The 25,614-nt window shown below is 41.3% G+C and overlaps 1 protein-coding gene across 13 annotated transcripts in view; it reads left to right on the forward strand.

Moving 5' to 3' along the window:
- The first annotated feature begins 492 nt into the window (after positions 1 to 492).
- Positions 493 to 25,614, forward strand: part of ABCA8 (ATP binding cassette subfamily A member 8) — a 73,822-nt gene continuing 48,700 nt past the window's right edge. For 7 of the 13 annotated variants that reach the window (XR_014820872.1, XR_014820873.1, XR_014820876.1 and 4 more), the window contains exons 1-9: positions 493 to 697; positions 2,446 to 2,547; positions 3,847 to 4,051; positions 7,144 to 7,308; positions 14,509 to 14,612; positions 15,924 to 16,150; positions 17,973 to 18,114; positions 18,702 to 18,887; positions 20,148 to 20,295. Coding sequence is in view for 7 of the 13 variants with exons in the window: in XM_084983858.1 (XP_084839984.1) it covers positions 2,452 to 2,547; positions 3,847 to 4,051; positions 7,144 to 7,308; positions 14,509 to 14,612; positions 15,924 to 16,150; positions 17,973 to 18,114; positions 18,702 to 18,887; positions 20,148 to 20,295 (1,273 nt within the window). In the remaining 6 variants the exon portion in view is untranslated. Of the gene's footprint in view, positions 698 to 2,445; positions 2,548 to 2,633; positions 2,883 to 3,846; positions 4,052 to 7,143; positions 7,309 to 14,508; positions 14,613 to 15,923; positions 16,151 to 17,972; positions 18,115 to 18,701; positions 18,888 to 20,147; positions 20,296 to 25,614 lie in introns of all 13 variants that reach the window. The other 6 variants (XR_014820874.1, XM_084983861.1, XM_084983864.1 and 3 more) reach the window with 5 other exon arrangements.

Here is a 25,614-nt window from a genome sequence, read left to right on the forward strand (position 1 = left end):
GTGATATTCGAAATAAAATTTCTGCCCATAACAGAAGTAAACTAGAAATCAATAACCAAAAGATAACAGGAGCGCCTCCAGACACTTGTAAATTAAACAACACACTGCTCAAGCGTTCATGGGTCATCGAGTAAGTCTCAAGGGAGGTGAGACAATATTCTGAGCTGAATGAAAAGGAGAAAGGAATGAAAATTCTTTTTATCCAAGTGATGAAGTCAGGCAGGCTAGTGGTCTATGTGGAGAAAAGTGCTTTTCCCCAATTAAACCCATTGACTTTCTTGTGGTTTAAAGACACTGCTTTAAATTTTGGTATCAGCCACATCATCTTGGTCATAACAGAGAAAAGCTCATGAATATTGGATTGCCCCTGTGAGATTGCTCTTTAGGTTACAGTACGGCCTGGCAACCGAGTGTAAATGCCACTGCTCAGCAGGAACTGGCTGGATATCAAAGAGAGGACAAACAGTTTCAGAGAGATCACGTGCATCTGATGTTTTAGCAGGGCCAACAGAATCGAGAGCATTAACTCTCTTCTGACAGCGGTCTTCACAGGAACTTTTCACAGAAGTCAAACAGTTAAAGCAAGTTCTAGAGATGTAGAAACCAGGAAAAAGAGTGTGAACCCTTTGCTTCTAAATAGGGAGACCAGGGGATCCATTGGGCTTGTAGCAGCCTTCTTGCTTCAGACGTCTCAGAAGTAAGTTCATCGTAGTTTTTCTGTTTTTGTTTTATATGTTTTGTTTTGAGGTTTTTCTTTTTCTTTTTTTTTCCCTATCACAAAAGGATAAATAAGACTTTTTAAGAAATGAATGCCAATGTCTATGGAGAAATTAATTTGAAAATTAAAGGGCTGTTTTTGATGGGTTTGGATATCTGGTGTTTGATATTATAAAGGTGAAACCAATGAGTTAAAACATAAGAGTTTTGTTTGTTTGTTTGTTTGTTTTTAAGTTATGAAGCTGGTTTGAAGCCAGACACTGAGAGTGGAAATTTGCTAACAAATTGATAATGGAGAACAAAGAATTTTGAGAACTGAGAATGTGGATTGTTTTTGAAGTTAGAGATATTTTCTTTTATTGCACAATAACTTAGTGGCATTCTGGTTAAACCGTTTTTCTGACTTCGAGACTGTTTACCAAAAGCATTTACAGAAATATTTTTATTGTCCCTATCTCTCAGTTTCAGGCTTTAACAGTTTTAGAAATGTAAGGTGCTTTCCAGGATGTTTTCATCCTGCGCACACCATGTGTTGAACTATGTAGCTTTTCCTTATCACAGTCTTATTTCAAATGCACATTTTCTGCAACAAACAGAACTTCCAGGCACCTGTAGCGTAAACATGTTGTTCTGATTTAACAACTACGTGAGAGATGAAAAATAAGTCGTTGCCATTTGAAACCGTCTCCTTTGCAATATAATGAAAGAATGATATAACATGGAATTCCAGTGATTGCTAGCCTTTGGAGAAACTCCAGCGCATACATGAATTGGGGAAAAATAAAGGAGGCAGTATTAATTTACAGTGGGAAGAATCGAAGGGCTTGGAGCCAAACAGAAGTTTCGGTGCTTTGTTGGGCTGTGGCTGACTCCACAGGGAGGAGATCCCCCTCTCAGCCAGCTCAGCCTCCTGCACACAGACGTGTCTACACAGAATTCTCTGCATTAGGACCAGCTTGAGGCTCCTCACTTCCCTCTCACTGTACTCTTGACTTACTGCTTCTTTTCCGGGAACTTTCTTCCTCCCTCCAGCTGTCACCGCATGGGCTTTCCAGACTCTTTACTCAGTCTGCTTCTGTCTAGACTTGCCTCTCAGCCTCGTGAAGCAGCCACAGGAGGTTCTTCCTCTGAGGCTGTCGTGATTAATACGCCTCCTGATGCAACTGGCCCCTGCACCTCTTACCTGAGCTTTGTCTCCAGGAAATAGCACAGCCCCAAGTGTCATCCTGCTCCACGAATGGAGTAAGAGCTTCAGGCAGGGGCTGTGGATGAGTTTGTGGCAACCATCCGGTTTCTACGCCTGGCCAATGTGACAGACGCCTAGAGGTAGCAGACCCCTTGGTCCAGATTCAACCTAAGGACCACATTCAGGATGGAGCTGCTGGCTTTTTGCTCCAAAGTCTTGACCCAGTCCTCCAAGTCACATCCTTAGTGTGTTTCCCAGAAAACTGATGACTATTCCCGAATCTCTTTGCTTTCTCTAATTCAGCTGAGACACACTGTTTCTTCTTGCAGTGAAGACCTTTGGCGAACTCTCAAGTCTCAAGGTTGTTAGGAGAGGTTCAGCAAATCGTATTTGTGTCGTACAGGTTGTTTAGGGCTATGGAAAAGTGTGTTATTATTATTATTATTATTATGAACTCAGGTATTTGGGGTTTGCAGAGCATTTTTTTCTCATTACCACCTTTGTGTTTATTGTATCTTCTCCCTTTCTTCCTTATTAAACAGGGCAAAATGAGTAAGAGAGAGATGAGTGTGTGTCAGCAAACTGGGGCCTTATTATGCAAGAACTTTCTTAAAAAATGGAGAATGAAGAGAGAGCCCTTAATGGTATGATTCAATATCTGTGTCGCTTCGTATGTGTGATAACAAATGCATATTCCTTGGGGGGCATCTATGCTTTCTCTCCCCTCCAGACAAATAAAATACCTTCATACGACAGAAGAAGCTATTCCTCCCATCATTAATCTATCTGAAGATGTTTCCGCTGACACAGGCCCATAACTTGAGGTCTCAAAGCACTGAGGCTGGTCAGCAGGAGAGTATCTAATGAATGTTTTCAAAGCCAATGGTCATGCCTTTTACTAATGTGCCCACGCATGGCCGCTCAGGTTAAGATGCTGGTTTTCTGAAGGTATAGTCAACAAACCAACCTGCAGAAATAGGTAACTGGCATTTTCTCTTTTAAATCTCTTCCTCTTTTTAAAAATAAACCATTTTCTTCCAAAATAGTAAAAATAAATATAAAATAGAAATGTAATCAGTGCCAAGAAAAAAATTAGCATTTGTTCCTATGATTTTAGCATATAACAAAAATCTTGGTCATGAACTTTGATGCCTTTTTAAAATCAGAGATATAGCAAAATAGCATTTTTAACTAAATTGGAATTTTGCTGTATATCTATTGTGAATTTTTCCTGCAATCATGCATTTAGGAAATAAAGTGGTTTCTTCTTAGAAGTTTGCAAGTGACCAGTATTGATAAATAACCGAGACCGCATTTCTCAGGTGGCCTGCATTATATTTCATTTCCAATACCAGAATCTTGGCATGTAACCAGTATATTATTAAGTGAACAGTGCCTTGGAACCATGTCATGTAATAGGCTTTCAGCAGAATCAAATACCAGGTAATAGCAGCTGATAATAAATTATTATAGCTTGCCACTATTGCCTCTCATAGTTTTATGATCAGTGCGTGCTTCAGGCTGGTGCTGTGGATCAGTAAATTTGAATTCTTATCAATAGTTCATTGGAGGAGTTCCCACTGCAGTGCAACAGGATTTTGGCGTCTCTGCAGCACCAAGAAGGCAGGTTCAATCCCCGGCCTGGCACAGTGGGTTAGTAGGATCTGGCATTGCTGCAGCTACGGCATAAGTCACAACTGCGGCTTGGATCTGATCCTTGGCCGGGGAACTCCATATGCCACTGTGTGGCCAAAAAAGAAAAGTTCATTGGAATTACTCAGACCTGCTGAATTTTGTACTTCGCATATTTTAAAGTTATAATGATACATTCCAAGATACATTGAAATAAAAAGTGCCCAACGAGACAAACCGTATGACCAAATGACTACAGATGACCAATTTGAAATCCTAATTTTCTTTATCCTTTCTCTTGGATTGTATAGGAATGGTTGATTGCATTGTTCCTGCTACTTGCTTTGTATCTATATCCTCATGTTCATGAAGTTAATGATTTTTCTTCACTGCCTCCCATGGACCTGGGACAGGTAGATTCATTTAATGCATCTCAATCTGAAATTGCATACACACCCGTCACCAATACAACCCTACAGATAATGAATATAGTAGCCTCAGCCTCCTTCATGAAAGGTGAGTTTTCTAGCAACCTAAGAATTTTGGATGTCAATATTTGGTTCATTTGACTGCAGATGTTTGCTTTTCAGTTGATAAACTGTGTCAGTTGTCAATATGTCTAGATTACATGAAATGTAAATCTACTTTCCCTTGGTTGGAAGTAAGAGGTTGGCACTCGCTATCCAATCCAACACTGTGCATCTGTTTCTTTTTTTTTTAATTTTATTTATTTTATTTATTATTTTTTTGTCTTTTTGCCTTTCTGGGGCCACTCCCGAGGTATGTGGAGGTTCCCAGGCTTGGGGTCTAATCAGAGCTGTAGCTGCTGGCCTACGCCAGAGCCATAGCAACGCAGGATCCGAGCCGCATCTGTGACCTACACCACAGCTCACGACGGATCCTTAAGCCACTGAGCAAGGCCAGGGATCGAACCCGCAACCTCGTGGTTCCTAGTCGGATTCGGTAACCACTGCGCCACGACGGGAACTCCTGTGCATCTGTTTCTTGCCTGCAAGAGATTGCCGCTTGGAGCACACAGGCTTTCAACAAGTCTGTCATAAGGAGAAAAATAATCTTTTCTTTTTTTTCTCACTGTGTATATGAGGTGATGGATGTTAATTAAACTTATTGTGGAAATCATTTCATGAGTATGTAAGTCAAATCATTGTGTCATGCACTTTTAACTTATACAGTGCTGTATGTCAATTATATCTCAACAAAACTGGAAAAATGTCCATCAATCGGAGGTTTTAATACGTCGGTATCACCAAAAACTGCACAACCATAATGTTTGTTTTTTTATAAGAATATTTAATGGCATGGAAAAAGTTTTTAAAAGGATGAATTTTATAATAAATTTTTATATCTCATTTTTTAAAAAGATATATAAATGTGATTTTGAAGATACTCAGTATTAATTTTAAGCACCGTAATTCCCTCCCAGGAGTTTTATTGTAAGGGAACCCTATGGATCTTATTCCACTCGGTCACTGGAAATTTTTCCTTCTCTTTGTCAGCCTCTGTCCATAATTCCACCCAGCCTAGGTAATTATTAATTTTGTGCTTGGATTCTGACCCCTTAACTGAATTCAGTATCCAGAGGTCCACCTTCTCCGTAGTGTGTATGTGGGCACTTGCTACTTGGAGTCTTTGTGGCCACAGTCCCCGGGTTATGTTGGATTTTACCTTCCTGTCCGTGCTTCACAGCACACTGCCAAGCCAGGTGGGTGTAAGCCACCCAAACTCACTTTACCGTGGGGCCTCTCTCCTCCACCCCCATCCCACACCACGGCTTCCACCGTGCATCTCGACTACAGAGGCTAAATCCACTTCTCCTCCACCCGCCCCTCCTCCCTCTTCTCCACCCCGGCCTCTTCTTTCTTCTTCTTCTTTTTTTCTGTCTCTTTAGGGCTGCACCTGCAACATATGGAATTTCCTAGGCTAGGGGTCACATCGGAGCTGCAGCTGCCAGCTGATGACACACTGCCACAGCAAGACCAGATCTGAGCTGCATCTGCGACCTACACCAGAGCTCATGGCAATGCCAGATCCTTAACCCACTGAACGAGGCCAGGGATCAAATCCACATCCTAATGGATATTAGTCGGGTGCGTTACCACTGAGCCACAGTGGGAACTCCTGAATCCACTTCTGGTTCATACTCATAACGGGATCTGAGCTGTTCACTTAAGGCCCCGTCTCCCAATCTGTGCTGAGACGTGTTTGCTCTCACCGTCTGTTTCACAGCCGTCCTCCCGGGTGCCACAGTGTTACGAACTTGTGCTTCTCAACAACACCCTCATCCAAAATCGCATGCAATTGTGATAATAAATAGTCATTAAATGACTACCATGTACAAGGTCTTACCTCAAGTTTTTTTCCCCACAATGACCATGTTATTATCTTTACGAATTATTGCAATTATGATAATAAATATTTATTAAATGCTACCATGTGATAGATTTCTATGGAGCTATGCTCTGTAGTAATAGAATATTTTTGTAATAATATTATTCTGCATTAAAATTTTCTGTACTCTGTATTAGTATTCTACACTACTAATAATAGATATTACTAAGTTTATTTTACAAATATGGAAGTTGAGTAGCAAAAGTTATGTGACTTGCTCATGATCACAAAGATTCAAAGAATAGATTCGAGAAAAAAAAAATTAATTCTATCAAAATACGTGCAGCCTGCTGTCTCCACTTGCATCTCCAATGCTCCCACCGAAGGGCAGAACTTTTCTCATATTCCTTCTCATTTTTTTCGGCCTTAATAAAACATCTACACATTATCTCCAGAAAAGAGGGATTATTATAGTGATGACAATATAGTCACTCAGCATGTTTTAAAACTTTTCACTTTTTTCACATATTAACCACGCCGTCATGACTGTTCAATGAAAATGAAGTTATGGAGTTCCCATCATGGCTCGGTGGTTAATGAATCCGACTAGTAACCATGACGTTTCGGGTTCGATCCCTGGCCTCACTCAGTGGGTTAAAGATCCGGCATTGCTGTGAGCTGTGGTGTAGGTCACAGACTTGGCTTGGATCCCGCGTTGCTGTGGCTCTGGCGTAGGCTGGCAGCTGCAGCTCCGATTAGACCCCTAGCCTGGGAACCTCCATATGTCATGGGTGTGGTGCTAGAAAAAGGCAAAAAGAAAAAAAAAAAAAAGAAAGAAAATGAAGTTACATAGTTATTTCCACCTGATAGAAAGAAACAAGTGACTGTGGTTTAAATATATTTATTTTTATTACTTATTAATGATTTTTTTTTTACTATCTTTGGAGACTTACTGCAATGCTACTTCTTCTGTAAATAGTTTAAATGGTATATTGTGCAGTATTATATGTGACTAAAATTGGTTCAATACTTACAACATATGAAAACAAAATAATTTTCAGATATTACTTCTGATTGTATCCAGAGGGCGCTTTAGAAATGTCTTTCCTAACCTATACTCCAGCCTAACATATTGGAAGTTAATACTTTATTTCATTGTCTTTCCATAAAGAACTCTAGTAAAGGCAGTGGAACATGACATCCTGATGCTGGTCTCCTGGTAGTTTACTAACGATGAGATACCCTTCTTATAATGACAGATACAGAAGTCTTGGGACTGTCCAATGAAGAAAGTATTAAAAAGCTAACAGCAGATCACCCTGAGGAGATCATAGGAGTCGTCTTTACTGATACATTCGCATATCATTTGAAATTCTCGCCGGGACACAGAATCCCAGTAAGGAAGGAACACATGGACCACACAGGTAAGGCCCCGGATGTATACTTCTGCTCTATTTCAGTTGTATCACAAGCCATGTATGAGCACAGATGTTAGTACAGCAATTATTAAAATCCCTGTTTGGGAGTTCCCGTCGTGGCGCAGTGGTTAACGAATCCGACTAGGAACCATGAGGTTGCGGGTTCGATCCCTGCCCTTGCTCAGTGGGTTAATGATCCGGCGTTGCCGTGAGCTGTGGTGTAGGTTGCAGACGCGGCTCGGATCCCGCGTTGCTGTGGCTCTGGCGTAGGCCGGTGGCTACAGCTCCGATTCGACCCCTAGCCCGGAAACCTCCATATGCCGCGGGAGCGGCCCAAGAAATAGCAACAACAACAACAACAACAACAAAAAGACAAAAAAAAAGACCAAAAAAAAAAAAAAAAATCCCTGTGTGCAATGGTGATGTTGTTGCCAAAACTCAGCCTCTATCCCCCTGCGCCAAATAGAAATGTGGTGACAGTTTTGGGTGAAGGAGAAAAAAAGTAGTTTTTATTGCTTTGCCAGGCGAAGGAGGCCACAGCTTTCTAATGCCATAAAGTCTGCACCCTCCTCTGGGGAGGGATTGCAGGGAGTTCTATAGCCTAAAGGAGGGAAAAATCAGGATTGGGGCAAACTTGCATTCTTCTTTCTTTGGGAGAATCTCGGTTATCGAAGCAGGCGGCATCAGGAGATTGCGCCATGATCCTGGTGGGCGTTTTCTGGGTTGTTGCCTAGAATACCAGTACTTGAAAAAAAGGGGCATATTGATCAGAGATTAGAACAAACTAGGAAGGAAAAACATCAAGTGCTAATAATCTTTAACCCACAGGCAATTGTGCTCAGGGTGCCTAATTTTTAGCTTATGGGTGATCATGTTTAGGATGCAATCAAATGAGAGAGAATTACAAGGAAGGGCTCCAAGCGGTTCAGTTTTAAAGTATTCATTTTTAAAAGCAGCATAAAGAAAACTATGTTTAAAGCATAACTTTTCACTTAGCTGTATAAGGTGCCTGTGTCATGATGTGTATCCCTTGAGGAGCAACCGGGATCCTGCCCCAAGGACGTACTATTGGTGCTTGACTGTTGCTCCCTTGTCTCTGCATCTCCTTTCTTCCCTGACCAGCGACTGTCTGAACCTGCCCCTTGGAACTCAGGGAAGGCTGTGGAGGCTGAATGAGGCCCATTTCCTAAAAACAGGAAATGAGGGACACAGCAAGGCTTTTGTGACCAGGAGCCCCACAGGGTCCTGCTCCATTACAGTGTCAACAGACCAAGCAACACATTTTATTTTTATTTATTTATTTATTTATTTATTTTTGCTTTCCAAGACCATACCTCTGGCATATGGACATTCCCAGGCTAAGGGTCAAATCTGAGCTGCAGCTGCCCTGCTACACCACAGCCACAGCAATGCAGGATCTGAGCCTCGTCTGCGACCTACACCACAGCTCATGGCAACACTGGATCCTTAACCCACTGAGCAAGGCCAGGGATCAAACCCGCAACCTCATGGATACTAGTCAGGTTCGTTACCTCTGAGCCACAACAGGCACTCCAATCAACACATTTTAAGAACGTACATTGATTTTTGGGTATATTAACATATTTATCATGTGGTTGTTACACATGATTGGAATATATACATATGTACATTATATGGTTATATATATACAAATACATATGTGTATTATACACATGCATGTATACATATACATATATACTATATGTAATACATGGTTATAAGACATTATTGTTAAAAATAAAATTGTTTGTGGATAAAATACAACAAACTTCCCTTTAAATGTTTGAGTAAGTTTACATGAAAATAAGGGCAACTGGGGAGTTCCTGGGTTAAGAAGCTGATTCCGGTGGCTCCTCTTACTGCAGAGGTGTGGGTTCTATCCCTGGCCTGGCATGGTGGGTTAAAGGATCCAGTGTTGGTCAGTGGCGTGGGTCACAGCTACAGCCTGGATTCAGTCCCTAGTCTGGGAACTTCCATATGCTGAGGGTGTAACGGGAAAGGAAGGAAGGAAGGAAGGAGGGAAGGGAAGAAGGGAGAGAGAGAGAAAGAAAAGAAAAGAAAGGAAAGGAAAGGAAAGGAAAGGAAAGGAAAGGAAAGGAAAGGAAAGGAAAAGAAAAAAGAAAAGAAAAGAGAAAAGAAAAGAAAAGAAAAAAGAAAAGAAAAGTTCCCAAGGACCCAAAATGAAGAAGGCTCTGAATCCAAAGGGCTCAATTGTTATCCGCGCTGTATGATTTTGCCAGTCTCAGTAACTAAGAGATTTGGGTTTTAGTAGCTGCATGAAGACAGGTGAGAAGATCTTAGGTTTACATAAGGTGAAGTTTCCTGTATTAATTTGGAACCTGGAGAGGCTGCGTACTCAGTGAAAGAGCAGACAAGGAAGAAAACACCTGTCGGCAAAGGAAGAACGGAAGGAGGCTTGTTTGTCTCACCGTGGGCTCTGGATGACAACAAGAAAATTCCCCTTGGAGAATTTGTAGCTCACCTTCCCTGGGGCCTGGGATTCTTATTCATGTCGATTCTTATTCATATTCATGGAAACCCCAACTATAAATATAAATAAAGTGATCCTGGATTGTTCAGGCACTGAGGTGCTTAGCAGAAGAAATTATACATCCTCTATAGGAAAGTGCAACCTCAGCTCAGGCCACAAAGATAAAATATCTCTGAATATAAATGTACAGTCCAGCATGAGAAGACCCAAGGGGTCATTAGCAAGAATCAGGAGAAGGAACAAAGCAGAATATCTTTCCTAGTGTAATTATAAAACTGAGAAGATTAAATGAGCCTGTCTAAAAGGTTAAAGAATAAAAGAATCAAAAACACAAGAAAAGGAGTTCCCATTATGGCCCAGTGGTTAACGAATCCTACTAGGAACCATGAGGTTGCGGGTTCGATCCCCGGCCTTGCTCAGTGGGTTAAGGATCCATCGTTGCCATGAGCTGTGGTGTAGGTCGCAGACATGGCTCAGATCCTGCATTACTGTGGCTGAGGTGTAGGCCGGCAGCTATAGCTCTGATTAGACACCTAGTCTGGGAGCCTCCACATGCCACAGGAACAGCCCTAGAAAAGGCAAAAAGGCAAAAAACAAACAAACAACAACAAAAACACAAGAAAGGAAAAAAGATGCCTTAAGAAATAATTTGGAAAGTATCATTTTTACAAGATACAGTCAGCTAACTGACTAAATAAGAAATAGGTAAGAGCAGCTAATGATCTACTTTGTAGGGAAAAAAATCCTAGGAAAGATAAAGATCACTATTATGAAAAAAGTGTAAAACTTAACTATAAAAGACCCAAATAAATGCAAGGCTATACCACATTCCTAGTAACTTCTGTCTCTAGTCCCCATGGCTGCAGGACAAGTTATCACAAGCAGTGCCTTAAAACAAGACTCAGGGGTCAGCTCTCAGTTCTGCAAGTGAAAAGTGAGGGCAGGCTTGACTGGGTCTCTGCATAGGGTCTCTCGAGGCTGAAATGAAGGGATTGACCACTGAGTTCCTATCTTGAGCCTCTTGGGAAGAATCTATTTCCAAGTTCACTCACGTTGCTGTCAGAATCCAGTCCCTGCAGCCGTACAGCTGAGGTCCTCCTGTCTTTCTTGACTAGCAGGTGGCGTTCACTCTCAGTACTTGGAGGCAGTTCTCTGGTTTTTGCATGCAAACTGCTCCATCTTCGAAGCCAGCAGTAATGCAATGAATTTCTTCCTTCAGATCTCTCTGACTTCCCCCTTCTGCTGTCATCTGGAGAGAACTCTCCTTTTTTCTTTTTTCTTTTCTTTTCTTTTCTTTTCTTTTCTTTTGGCTGCATCTGCAACATATGGAAGTTTCCAGGCTAGGGGTCAAATTGAAGATGCAGCTGCCTGCCTACACCACAGCCCCGGCAACGTGGGATCCAAGCTGTGTCTTCAAACTATGGCTCCTTAACCCACTGAACAAGGCCAGGGATCGAACCTGCATCTTCAAAAACACTATGTCGGGTTCTTACCTGCTGAGCCACAACAGGAACTCCTGAGCACTCTACTTTTAAAAAGCTTGGTGATTAGATTAGCCCACTTGGACATTCTCCCTACATAAGGTTAACTCTGCTTTAAAATATAATCACAGGAGTGACATATCATAATATTCACAAATTCCAGCCACACACGTAGGAGAGGGGATTATACCAGAGCGAAAGCCAGTGGGGGTTATTTTTAGAAATCTGCCTGCTGCAGATGTGAATTCTGCCCAAATTTCTCAGGGACCTGATGTAATTCCAATCAAAATCATAATAAATCTTCAGATAAATTGACAGCTTTGATAGCCAAGGTGCTCTTTAAAAAGAATGGTGTTATAAGTCCCTAAGACAGATGCTGTTGCCATAGTAACATATAGAAATGCACAGATTGACAAATGAAGCAGAAGAGCAAGCCCTGGAAAGCTCTTATATAAACGTGAAAACTAGCAAGTGACCGAAAAGACATTACACACCAGTTCTAGGAAAATTTCCTTTCCCTAAGAATAAAATGAAATGATCTCATATGGAACATCCAATTGCAGGTAAAGAATTAAGTGATGAAAACAAGCCTATACACCTTTCAGAAGTCAGTATAGGAAAATACCTTTATTACTGAGGGATAGAAAATAATTTCCTAAACAAAACGCAAATATGTAAACTGTAAAATATTGATAAATTTGATTAGATCAAAATTGAGGAATTCTCTGTATCAAAAGACATCATAGAGATAGTGAAACACAAAAGCAAAACTTGTGATGAGATAGTTATAGGTAACAAACGATTCATATCCATCCTAGATAAAGATTTCTTTTGAATAAATAAGAAAAACTTTAGAAATGAGAAAGTAGTGAAAAGACATAAATAGGAATTTCATAAAAAGAGCAACACAAGAGTTCCTACCATGGAGCAGTGCGTTAAGAATCCAGCTGCAGCAGCTCAGGTCACTGCGGATGTGCAGGTTCAATCCCCAGTCCTGTGCAGTGAGTTAAAAGTATCCAGTGTTGCTACATCTGCAGCACAGGTCAAAGCTGCAGCTCGAATACAAACCCTGGCCTGGGAACTTTCATATACTGTGGGCACAGCCATAAAAAAAAGAGAGAAAAACAGATTATTAAATAAATCATAATAAATTTTAAAAAAGAAGAAAAAGGGTAAACCAGTGAAGAGATGCTTACCTGCATTAACAATCAGGACAATGCCTTTTGAAACCAAAGGGATATCATTCCACATTTATCAGATTGGCCGAAAGTGGTCAAGAGAACAATACGCAATATTGACAAGTGTATGTGGCAAAGAGAACCCAATATTACAAAATATTTTAAATTCCACAAAAGTTGAGACATTTCATTTTTAAGTGGAACCCATAACTCAGCATCTTATTGGGGAACATTTCGTGCCTGTGTTAACCAAAGACTGGCTGCCTAGTCTCCTCTCCTTCCAGAGAGCACAGGATAATTGAGTTTTGTTGCTATAAGCAGATACCTGGATTCCAGGCACTGATAAGCAGGTGCAAGTTCTTTATAACCCTTTCTCACCTGCTTCTGCAAGTCAGGTAGCCCTGCCTCACAGGCAGTGCAGCTGCCCTTGGAGGAAACACCATCACTTTGGGGCCCCTCCTTTGATGTGGAGTAGAGGACCCTCCACCCCTCCTACCAAAGACTTTTACGGAGTTTGTAGTCTGAGTAAGAAGTGAACTTCTGCTGTGATAACCCTGGAGATTCAGGGGTTGTTTTTTTTGTGATAGCATAATGTAGACTATCCTGACATATACATATAATGATCAAAAGATGTGGCATGTAAAAGGACTTTCGTAGCAGAAGCTTGCGTGTGTGTGTGTGTGTGTGTGTGTGTGTGTGTGAGAGAGAGAGAGAGAGAGAGAGAGAGAGTAAAGAGAAAAAAGGGACTTAAGCAAATTGTCATCAGTAGGAGAAGGGATAAATACTTTGAATTACATTCCTGCAGTGGGGTTCTATACAAATACAAAGAAGAAGAAAAAAACAGGGTCATTGGTATAAATTTCAAAATCATAACATAGAAAAAATGAAGCAAAATGCAGAAGGGTAACTACAATGAGATATAAAGTTTAAATAAGGTTAAGACATTTTAAAAAATTACATACATAGAAGAGGGATACACAGGGAAAGTTTAAAAGCTTACATATAAACACAAAGTCTGGGAAAGAGCCAGTTAGGGGCTTGCTGCTAGGGGAAGTGATAAAATTATAGACAGGACACAGAGGGTGCCAAATGCATTCTTGATGATTTCTTTTTAAAATCTGGCCAAGGTACACATGTGTTTATTGCATTGTCATCTATCATCTGTATATCTAAAATATTTCCAAATAATTCTTAAATATTTAACACTTTAATGAAACATGCCTTTAATTCCTGTGCTCAAATTTAATTTTTTTGTATTAAATATCTCTTTAGGACTTCCCCTCTTGGCTCAGTGGTTAACAAATCCGACTAGGAACCATGAGGTTGCAGGTTCGATCCCTGGCCTCACTCAGTGGGTTAAGGATCCGGCGTTGCCATGAGCTATGGTGTAGGTTGCAGACTCGGCTCAGATCCCACGTTGCTGTGGCTGTGGTGTAGGCCATCGGCTACAGCTCCGATTAGATCCCTACCCTGGGAACCTCCATATACCCTAGAAAAGACCAAAAACAAAACAAAAACAAAACTCTTCAATGTAGTGTAATATTCAGTAGATTGCTAGGCTTTTTTTAAATTATTTTTTTTTCTTCGAAAGATATGTTCCAATTGACATCATTTAACCTAGTGAGTTGGGTCATCCTAACCTCTGTTCACCTGTTATGCCTGTGTTATATCTGATGTTAGATAAAGCTTTAGTTCCATGTGAATCAAGCAATGCTAGGCCCTGCTAACTCTTAATAAACAGAAGATACTGTTTTCACAGTAGAAAAATAAGAAAAGAGAAGAGCTCAACCAAATTCTTAATTGGCAAAAGAAGCACGGAAGACAGGGTGAGAAAGCTGAGAGCGTGTATTATAATTTTATGCAGAACATCTCCTAGGCATGCTCTGCCTGCCCAACTTTGAGACTTGTGACTAGAACTTGTATTTTCATAGCCTGTGTGTCACAGTAAGAACATTTGGAATTTGGGGCCCTTGTGAAGTCCACTGTTGCTTATAATTGGGACTGAAATAATTCTGGTTTGCTTCCTATCGTCAAGCTCACTGTTATGAAATGAACGAAGCTGTTGATTGCGAGGTGTCAGAATTCTGGAAGAAAGGTTTTGTGGCTGTTCAAGCTGCCATTAATGCTGCTATTATAGAAGTGAGTACAAAATATCCAAGGCAAACCCGTGTTCCAGGCACATTCACAATATTAGGGGCATCAAAAGTTTCCTGAAAGAACTGACAGCCTTTAATGTTCAGTCTCTATTTTCTATTAGGAAACATTTGGGTATGCATAATAATATATATATATATATTTTTTTTTTTTTTTGCTACGTTAGTGCTGGCATTTTATAGTCGAGAAACCAAAATAATTAAAATCTACAAAATCATTTTTCCAACCGCAAGCCCTGCCATCCACCCCCCTTCCCAAAAAAAGAACTGACAACCTTGTTTGCTCAGGTACTCACTAGCTTCCTTAAAACAAAGTTTACTAAATTGCGCTATGCCACCCGAGACATCGACACAGACAGAAGAGAAATTTTCCCTTTCAAGGACTCGACCTTGTCAGGAAGCCAGACCCATGATAAGAAAATGATTAAAGTAGAAGTAGGCCACCACGGAGGAATAAATAACGTTCCTCGTTGTTTGTGGGATATTGATCACTGAAATCTCTGCCGATGCCAAGTTCCTCACGCTTGGCTCTCCATACCTGCGGGTTCTGTGGTTGTGTATGTGCAGGTTCCACAGCCACAGACGCAGCCAAACACGGATCAGAGGACACACCCTAAAGTCCTTACACGGAAATAAGAAAACGGCTCTCGACTGAGAATGCCGTGGAAGAATTCCTAACTGAGATCCCATTTGAAACTGAAGCCTGAGGTGAGGGGCTTGCTACCGTTTGTTAGGTCGTAAAGGCATCGCAAGCACATCACGAGGCAGTGGTGGCCAGGGAGGTGAGGCGGTGATGAGACACCGTGAGTAGCTCGGAATGTCTTGAGTTGAGGCTCCAGGTGGGCCAGTGGCCCGACACGAAGTGCAGAGGTAGGCTAGCATCCGACCCAGTCAGGCTCCTCCGGGTTCCCAGGAAAAGAGAGAGGAACTGAAAGAAAACAGAGCATGACACTCATTAAGATACACATTTTGGGAGTTCCCGTCGTGGCTGGCGAAGTGGTTAACGAATCCGACTAGGAACCATGAGGTTGCGGGTTCGATCCCTGCCCTTGCTCAGTGGGTTAACGATCCGGCGTTGCCGTGAGCTGTGGTGTAGGTTGCAGACACGGCTCGGATCTCGCGTTGCTGTGGCTCTGGCGTAGGCCGGTGGCTACAGCTCGGATTCGACCCCTAGCCTGGGAACCTCCATATGCCGCGGGAGCAGCCCAAGAAATAGCAACAATAACAACAACAACAACAAAAAGACAAAAGACAAAAAAAAAAGACACACATTTTGTTTATTGATGTTTCTCTTCAGTTCACAACAAATCAGTCAGTGATGGAGCAGCTGATGTCAGTTACCGGAAAAAATATGAAGATACATCCCTTCATCAGTCAAGGGGGGATCGCCACGGATGTCTTCATTTTCTTCTGTGTTATTTCCTTTGCCCCGTTCACTTACTATGCTTCTATTAATGTCACAAGAGAGCGGAAGAAGATGAAGGGCCTGATGACAATGATGGGTCTTCAAGACTCAGCATTCTGGTGAGTAAAGTGTAGTCTTGGTAAAGAAACGGGGGACTCCAGGAAAAGTGGGCTTATTCCAAACATCGTGATTAAGATCAACTGATTTTCTACCTTTTTCCTCTGTCCCTATGTATGGAATAAATTATCCTTGGTGTCATTCTGGCCAGACTCAGGTTAGGTGTTACTGTGCTTCTCCGTCTGAAGTGGGTGATTTGCTGGGTGATTGTGAAGCATGGATATTGGGGGCTGACCATAGAGTCCACAGGTAAGAGGGTGGAAAAAATGATAGACTTTGGTGTCTAAGGCAGATGGAAGTGGAATTCAAGCCAGGATGGGACTGAAAGGGAAAAAGAAAGAGGTCAAGGATCAGGAACCCTTTTGAGATTGAAGAGCACGTATGATGGATATATTTGAGGGAATAAGCTGGCAGAACAAGATTGGCTATAGGTGCTGGGTAGTTTGAATGTAAAATATCAGAGGTTGAGTGACTCCAAGTATGGACAGAGTCCTGTGGGAAAGCTTGTGAATAATTGAAAAAGTGTGGAGGTGATGTTGATAGTGAGAAGGAAGTAAAACAACAGAGAAGCTAAGGAGCCAGGTGGAATCCACATAGGCCAGCAGCTTAGGAGTCCAGAAGCAAATCCTATAAATCTCTATTGAATTAATAGTGGAGGGAAGCTAGCCAAAGAGTGAAAGCTAAAGACTCCAGAGCCAAAATGCCTGGACTTGAACAGTAGCACTCAAGGTCCTCTTTAGTAGGCCCTTTGTCTCTAAAATGAGGAGAATAATGGTATTTTCGTATAGCATATTGTGAAAATAAAATGATTTCATATTTCCTAAATTCTTAAAACATTCTGTAGCACATACTAATTGTTTTATGTGCCTATTACTTTGTTGGTTTTTGCAGCTGTTTTTGGTTTGTTTTTATTATTACTTCATTATACCCTTCAGAGAATGTTAATAAACAAAATAAGGGAATTGTGGAAGCGAGTGAGCTGTTCTCTCTTAACAGAAAATGGAGTTAAGGCAAGCGTGTGACCTCTTTGGTACACACATCCAGAGAACAACAAAAACCGCTTCCAGAAAAAGGGAGAAGTGACAGAATTTCTTATCTCCAAGGAAATCCATGAAGCTCCCCATCCCGGAGCCCTCAGAGATAGAAAAGGGTCTGAGATTCACCGAGGGGCTGCCTTGTACTAGGAACAGGTCCTCCGTGGACATGGCCTCATCCAGTCCACACTGCAGTATTATTCTTATCGTCCAGGGCAGGAGGAACTTGGAGGGGTTACAGAGTTTGCCCAAGATCACAGATTAAGAATGCAGCAGAGGAGTATCCGTTGTGGCTCAGAGGTAATGAACCCGACTAGTATCCACGAGGAGGTGGGTTCAATCCCTGGCCCCCCTCAGTGGGTTAAGGATCTCACGTTGTCGTGAGCTGTGGTACAGGTTGCAGATGCAGCTCGGATCCAGTGTTGCTGTGGCTGTGGCGTAGGCTGGCAGCTGTAGCTCGATTTTGACCCCTAGCCTGGGAACCTCCACACGTCACAGGTGCAGGCCTGAAAAGAAAAGAAAAAAAAAAAAATGCAGCAGAAAATGTGCGTAACAAAATCTATTAGACTGGAAGCCTATTTTTTTCCTTTTTGTCACAATGGTGTGTGTGTATGTGTGTTTCTGGAATTAATTTCCGGAAAAAGAATGTTCCTAATTCCTAAAGAATTCTTCCCTGTATTCACATATGCTTAAAACCATAAATGGCTGCTGCATGAATAAACGAATGAACAAATGATGTCAGGTTCAGTTGAACATGAAAAATTAAAATAACGCTCTGTTTCCACATTAGGCTCTCCTGGGGTTTGCTCTATGCTGGTTTCATCTTCACCATGGCCCTTTTCTTGACGCTCATTGTAAAATCTGCCCAGTTTATCATCCTGTCTGGCTTCGTGGTGATCTTCGCCCTCTTTCTCCTCTATGGATTGTCTCTAGTGAGTGGATGAATTTAATTTCTTCCCATCCAGCTCTTACCCTAAGGATCAAGTGTTTTTTTCCATTTAGATTATAATTTTACATATATCCCTTTTCTCTTCTGTCTGCTCTTGTTTGCATGAGAAAAATCTGTAGGCTGGTAGCATTTGATTTGTAGTGTTTTGTGATGCCAATTTGTAGTGCAATTTGCAAAACATAGTTTTGTATTTTGCAAAACAAAGTAATAGTGTAACGGGGGAGTTCTCGTTGTGGCTCAGTGGGTTAAGAATCTGACTATTATCCATGAGGATGCAGATTCAATCCCTGGCCCCCCTCACTGGGTTAAGGATCTGGTGTTGCCACAAGCTGTGGCATAGGTCGCAGACGTGGCTTGGATCCCTAGTTGCTGTGGCTGTGGTGTAGGTTGGCAGCTGCAGCTCTGATTCGATCCCTTGCCTGGGAACTTTCATATCCTGCAGGTGTGGTTCTAAAAAAGCAAAAAAAAAAAAAAAAGTATAATTGCTTTTGTATACTATCTCCTTTATTTTATTATGGTAATAATAACTCTCAGAGGACTGTAAGCCAACTGAATCTTCTCTCGCTTTAGATCGCTTTGACTTTTCTGATGAGTGTCTTGGTAAAGAAGTCTTTCCTCACTGGCCTGACAGTGTTCCTTCTCACTGTCTTTTGCGGGAGTCTGGGATTCATGGCTTTGTACAGATACCTCCCTGCATCCTTGGAGTGGATTTTAAGTTTTCTGAGTCCCTTTGCCTTCACGCTTGGAATGACCCAGGTGAGAAGCAATCAGATTGTTTATAATGACATTTCTGAAACATCTTTCCCCTCTGGAGTTCAGTCATCTGTAGCTCATGGTTGTAAGGCTTAAAGCCCTAGGGAAGACTATTGGGAGACTGCAAAGATGCACTTTTAAAAGCTTCAGAAGTATTTAGCCCTGCAAAATAAGCCGTTTGGTATGTGAGGAAATGGAGGATGTATTACAGAATTCTTTAGAGACAGAAAGTTTTTTCTTTGGCTATTAAATAATGGACTTAAGGTCAAAATCTAATTCTAAGTAACTACTCGAGGAGTTCCTGTTGTGGTGCAGTGGTTAACGAACCCAACTAGGAACCACGAGGTTTCGGGTTCGGTCCCTGGCCTTGCTCAGTGGGTTAAGGATCCGGCGTTGCCATGAGCCGTGGTGTAGGTTGCAGATGCGGCTCAGATCTGGCCTTGCTGTGGCTGTGGTGTAGGCCAGCAGGGACAGCTCCGATTAGACCCCTACCCTGGGAACCTCCATATGCCTCAGGTGCGGCCCTAGAAAAGACAAAAAATAAAAATAAAAAAATAAATAACTATTTGAGTGCACATATTGACTTAATAATTGAATAGCACACATGACCGTAAAAAGCACAAAGGAGAGAAAATTCACGGTTGAAAACACCTTAAAAACACGTTAATTGATTAGTACATTTCTGTTCCTAAAATGTCTTTTCTCATTATCTGAGTCTCCCATTGAATTTACTTTGCCATCCCTCCAACTAAAAAGTAATGTCAATCATTACATATCCATTATTTAGTGCTTAACAAAAGGATTATTAATTATAAAGTACTCATTAACTTAAACATGATAGACAAGCCCACTTTTTTCACTGTTCTCTCCTTAAGCACACCAGTGGTTTTTTTCCAAGAGCATAAATGGTCTTTCATGCAGACACTTTTAAGGAACATCACACCATTTCCTGTATCATATTTAGTAAAAATGTATCTAAGTTTGAGCTAAAATGCATTTTCCCCTATACTCCCTTTCCTCTTCCTACTGCTTCAGTTTCACTGGGAACATATTTTTATCAGAGCAGTTACTAAATTGCATTATAGTTGTTCACATGCTCATGCCTTTCTTTAGATGTAAGAATTGTAAAGCAGGCAGTCTCATTCAAATTTGTCTTCCCAATATGAGACAAAAAAGCAGCTTTTTTATTTTGATGCTAAACCTAACTGTTCAAAATTCATCATAAACCTGAACGCCTTTACTTAACTGCTTTTTTGTTTTCAGCTTTTACGCTCGGACTATGATTTGAATTCAAATGCACTTCTTGACGCATTGGACAGCTCGAATCTAATAATAGCAACAAACTTTGTGTTAACTTTTGATATTTTCTTCTATCTGGCACTGGCGATTTATTTTGACAGAATTTTATCAAGTGAGTAGTGATGCGATTGAAATTGAATATCATTTTAATACCTTTATTTCTGAAAGCAAATCTCCTGACACATGTTATTTATATTCTAAGAACCCACTTGGGAAGGAAATAGAGGAGGTCACTGTCACTGGTCAAGTTCGCTCTCTACGTTTCTCTGGATTGGTCAGAATTTAAAGCCGAATTTTGTTTATAGAATTACTAACTTCAAGTGTCTGGCTTCTTTCTTTTTAAAGAGATGCTCAGGAGTTCCCATGTAGCTCAGTGGGTTAGGGATATGGAATTGTCACTGCAGTGGTTCAGGTCACTCCTGTGGTGCAGTTCAGTCCCTGGCCCAGGAACTTCTCCATGCCACAGGTGTGGCAAAAAAAAAAAAAAGAGAGAGAGAGAGAGAGAGATGCTTAGAAAGCTAGTTCCCGAATGGGTCTGGCCTGGTACTTAATCATGGAAATTTACAGCTGCTTTTGCCTGTCTATTTTTACGCAGTGGTTCTAAGCCTTGGATGTACACCAGACCACTTGGGGAACGTTAAAGAGATACCAAACCCGGAGTCGTGGCACAGCAGAAATGAATCCGACTAGGAACCATGAGGTTGTAGGTTCAATCCCTGGCCTTGCTCACTGGGTTAACGATCTGGTGTTGCCATGAGCTGTGGGGTAGGTTGCAGACGCGGCTCGGATCTGGTGTTGCTGTGGCTGTGGTGTAGGCCGGCAGCAACAGCTCAGATTGGACCCCTGGCCTGGGAACCTCCATGTGCCTTGGGTGCGGCCCTAAAAAGGACGAAAAAGACCAAAAAAAGAAAAGAGAGAGAGATACCAAACCCAGCTCAGCTCTGAGAGATTCTGATTCAGTTAATCAGCAGTGGGGCCAGGGTATCTATATTTTTAAAAGTCACCCAGAGGCAACAGGTTATATTTTTAACACTCTTCGACTTAAAAGCATTTGAGTTCCACAAAAGCAAGGATCTGCTTTGTTCATAAATGCACCCCAACTGACACCTCAGTGTCTAATGAACACTAGGGGCCCTGGGAGTACTTGTGGCCAAAATGCTGGTGCATTTTCTTCCCTCCCTTCTTTTAATCAAAGGCAGGGTCTGTGTCCTCCACGTCTGCATTTCCCATTCAAAACAGAATGCTAAGTGCCCTTCCTTACATGCTATAATCCAGCAATCTCATTTTTGAGTATATACCCAGAGGAAATAACGTCACTATCTCAAAGAGATATCTGTTCATTGCAGCATTATTCACAGCAGCCAAGATGTGGAAACAACCCAAGAGTCTATCAAGGGATGGTGGAAGAAAGAATATGTGTGTGTGTGGGGGGGTGTGGACACACATATATATATTCCATTGTATGTATATACATAATGGAACATTATTTAGCCTTAAAAAAGAAGGAAATCTTGCCATTTGCAACAGCATGGGTGAAAGAACCCAGAGAATACTGCGCTAACTGAAATGCCAGACACAGAAAAACAAATACTGCATGATCTGACTTATATGTGGAACTGTCGAACTTACAGGAACAGAGAATAGAATGGTAGTTACTGGGGGCTGGGGTGAGGACAGAATAGGAAATTCAGGAGTTCCCGTCATGGCTCAGTGGTTAATGAATCTGACTAGGAACCATGACGTTGCAGGTTCCCTGGCCTCGCTCAGTGGATTGAGGATCCAGCGTTGCCGTGAGCTGTGGTGTAGGTTGCAGACGCGGCTCGGGTCCCACGTTGCTGTGGCTCTGGCGTAGGCCGGTGGCTGCAGCTCCGATTGGACCCCTAGCCTGGGATCTCCATATGCTGCGGGAGTGGCCCAGGAAATGCCAAACAAACAAATAAACAAAAGAATAGGAAATGCAAAAGGGTATAAACTTTCATTTATACGATGAATAAGTTCTGAAGACCTAATGTACAGCATGGTGCCTGTAGTTAATGATGTCTCGGAGTTCCCGTCGTGGCGCAGTGGTTAACGAATCCGACTAGGAACCATGAGGTTGCGAGTTTGGTCCCTGCCCTTGCTCAGTGGGTTAACGATCCGGCGTTGCCGTGAGCTGTGGTGTAGGTTGCAGACGCGGCTCGGGTCCTGCGTTGCTGTGGCTCTGGCGTAGGCCAGTGGCTACAGCTCTGATTAGACCCCTAGCCTGGGAACCTCCATATGCCGCGAGAGCGGCCCTAGAAAAGGCAAAAAATAATAATAATAATAATGATGTCTCATATGTTCGTAACTTAAGACAGTAAATCTCAAGGGTTCTCACCATGCGCGCACGCGCACACACACACACGCAGATGGCAACTGTGAGGTGACGGATATATCAGTTAGCTTGATGGTGGTAATTATTTCACAATGTATACACATATCAAAACATGACATATATCTTAAATGTATATAATTTTTATTTGTTAACAGTGATTCAGTAAAACTGGGAAAAGCTATGGAAATCACTGATGAAATACACACACCGAGTAGGTTAAATAAAATGACTCAGCGCTTGCAGAAAGTGGAGAAGGGGAAAGAGAAAGAGTGACAAGGTCTGGAAGCAGTGAATTGATCATGTTCTTTTTATTTTTTATATTTTTTAATGTATTTTTTTGTCTTTGTCTTTTTTAGGGCCGAAACCTCAGCATATGGAGGTTCCCAGGCTCAGTGTCTAATCGAAGCTGTTGCTGCAAGAGCCACAGCAATGCCAGATCCGAGCTGCGTCTGTGACCTACACCACAGCTCAAGGCAACAACGCCGGATCCTTAACTCACTGAGCAAGGCCAGGGATGGAACCCTCAACCTCATGGTTCCTAGTTGGATTCGTTTCCACTATGCCAAGACGGAAACTCCCATGTTCTTTTTAGATAATGCCTTAGAACCGTAACTGTCTCTGCCTTTTAGAGAAGCCTGATGTTAGGATCTACCGTTTTGGGCTAATACATTGATTATACAATTATAATTATTTGAATACATATAATACATTTTCGCTTTATTTTTGCCGTTAGATGTAAAAATTATGCAGCTATATTGAAAAATTTGTTTCACCCATTAATATTCTAAGCTCTTCTGCCCTATGTTAATACTGTTTCTGTATGAATTATATTTTATCAGTTTCTTCTCTGTTCTATGTTGGTGGTTTTGCATTCATGGCAAAATCCCAACAAGCTTTGTTCATGTTTACATCATAGAGTCTGTATTCCTAGAGAACTTTAGTTCGGGCCACTTCTGTGACCCTTATAACCATTAATTCTTCTCTTTTCTCCCCTACTTCTTAAAAGATTCTAATATTTTCTTCCGTATTTGTTTGTTTTTCCAATGTATTTATCTCCAATGTATCCACAAGCAGAGGTCACTATATTCCATTTGCTTCATAGGATCCTCTTAGGCACGTGTTTCGTCAATTTAAATTTCCTGTTGATGTGCGTTATGTGATGTATTTCTCCTTTTTTCAGGCTTTGTTTCAAACACATTCATATACTAAGACTTTAAATACTCTAGTTTTATGATGTTTTAATCTTGTAGGGGAAGAAAACTTCTCCCTTCTTCCCTTCTGGAATCTTTGGTTGGCTGAAGTAAATTGACATAAGGACAAATGAACAGAAGAACAAATTAAACGTCATATGCATGGGAGCACATAGAAATATATGAGATTCTAAGAAATGTCCAAAGTAGGCCGTGTTAGACCTTTTGAACAAAGAAACAGTTGTTTGTGAAAAACTGACCTGGGGGTTTGGGCTTGGCCTAGCAAACCCGTGCAGAAGTAATGAAGTTTATTTACAAAGCCCTCTCGGCCCTGAATCCCTGTCTCTGGAGGTGAGAATGCCTTTCACTCTGCAGTGAGGGGACCCCTCACATTGAGAGCTCATTTCCTGCTTTCAGCAGTTACAAAGCAGGGTCAGAGGGTTCTTGTACTGGCTGTTTCTTAAGCAACTTTTTTTTTTTTTTGCTTTTATTTTTTTAGGGCCCCACTCCTGGCTCATGGAAGTTCCCAGCCCAGGAGTTGAATCGGAGCTGCAGCTACAGGCCTGCACCACAGTCATAGCAGCTCAGGATCCAAGCTGTGTCTGAGACCTACACCGCATCTCAGGGCAATGCTGGATCCTTGATCCACTGGACAAGGCCCAGGGATCAAACCCTAGTGCTGGTGGATATTAGTTGGGTTCATTACCATGGAATCACAATGGGAACTCCTGTTTCTTAAGTAACTTTAATTCAAAATAATCAATACACCATAGTAAAGGATTTTGGGGTGGCTTGCTCTGAACCCCATCAGTCTCTTCCTATATCAGATATTGTTACATTTTCATGCCTCTGCTTTATTTTATTTTATTTTTGTCCATGCCCATGGCATACAGAAGTTCCCAGGCCAAGGATCGAACCCTCATGACAGCAGTAACCCAAGCCACAGCAGTGACAATGCCAAGTCCTTAACTGCTAAGCCACCAGGGAACCCCCTTTCTAACTTTATTCTTTTATTCAACATTTTATTCTAATCACAAAGGTATTTTTCACGTGTATACTTTTTCCAGTTTTAAAACCATTTCGTTTTATTAATATAACTATAAAGTTTCTTTAATCTAAACTGATTTGCTTAATTTTCTTCCTAATGTAGGACCTATTCATGAAGCCTAAATTTAAGATCAGAGGCAACCTGTTCAAAATTCTTCTAAAAATATTAAAAATATGAATAACAGAAAGGAAAGTTAACTAGACAGAATGACAAAATCATGTTTAGTAAATTTAGTGGTGGAATGTTTTCAATTATAGCTACACGCTTTTATCTGTTAGACTTCCTAATCAAGGGGAAGAAATGGGTACCAATTAATAATATACCAACACCACGTATATAAAGAGAGCTCAGCAAATATGTTTTTATGGGTGAATGACTTAACATGTGAAAAGTACGCATAAGTTTGAAAACCCATCAATTGTACAGTAGGGGTCAATTTCAAAATATTAGAATAATAGAATTATTCAGTTCATCATATCTCCTAACAGGCATGAAAACAGAAGTGACTACTACATGCAGATACACTGTTGATTAGTTTCCGGAAAGAGCTTCATGAATAATATATTCTTAGAGCAAGTAATACATTTGCTTGAGAGGAAAGTTACTATTTGGGGATGAGATAAAGCATAAGTACAAAGTAGCATTTTAAAATTCTACTCTGTGTTAAGTTGCACTCAATTATTTTGCCCTACTCTCTCCCTTTCCTACACTTATTTTTATTGAATCCTATTCTGTTTTTCTTGGACTATTTGTTTTATATATACAATAATAACTTCTCAATTTCTTCTTCCTTTGCCAGTGTAATGACACCTGGACTCCTAGGTAGACTGCAGCATGCTC

Source organism: Sus scrofa, chromosome 12 (assembly GCF_054392235.1).
Source record: "Sus scrofa isolate SSC_HxYL_T2T_F1_AM1 chromosome 12, Sscrofa_HxYL_maternal_Yorkshire_Landrace_v2.0, whole genome shotgun sequence".
Lineage (NCBI taxonomy): Eukaryota > Metazoa > Chordata > Mammalia > Artiodactyla > Suidae > Sus > Sus scrofa.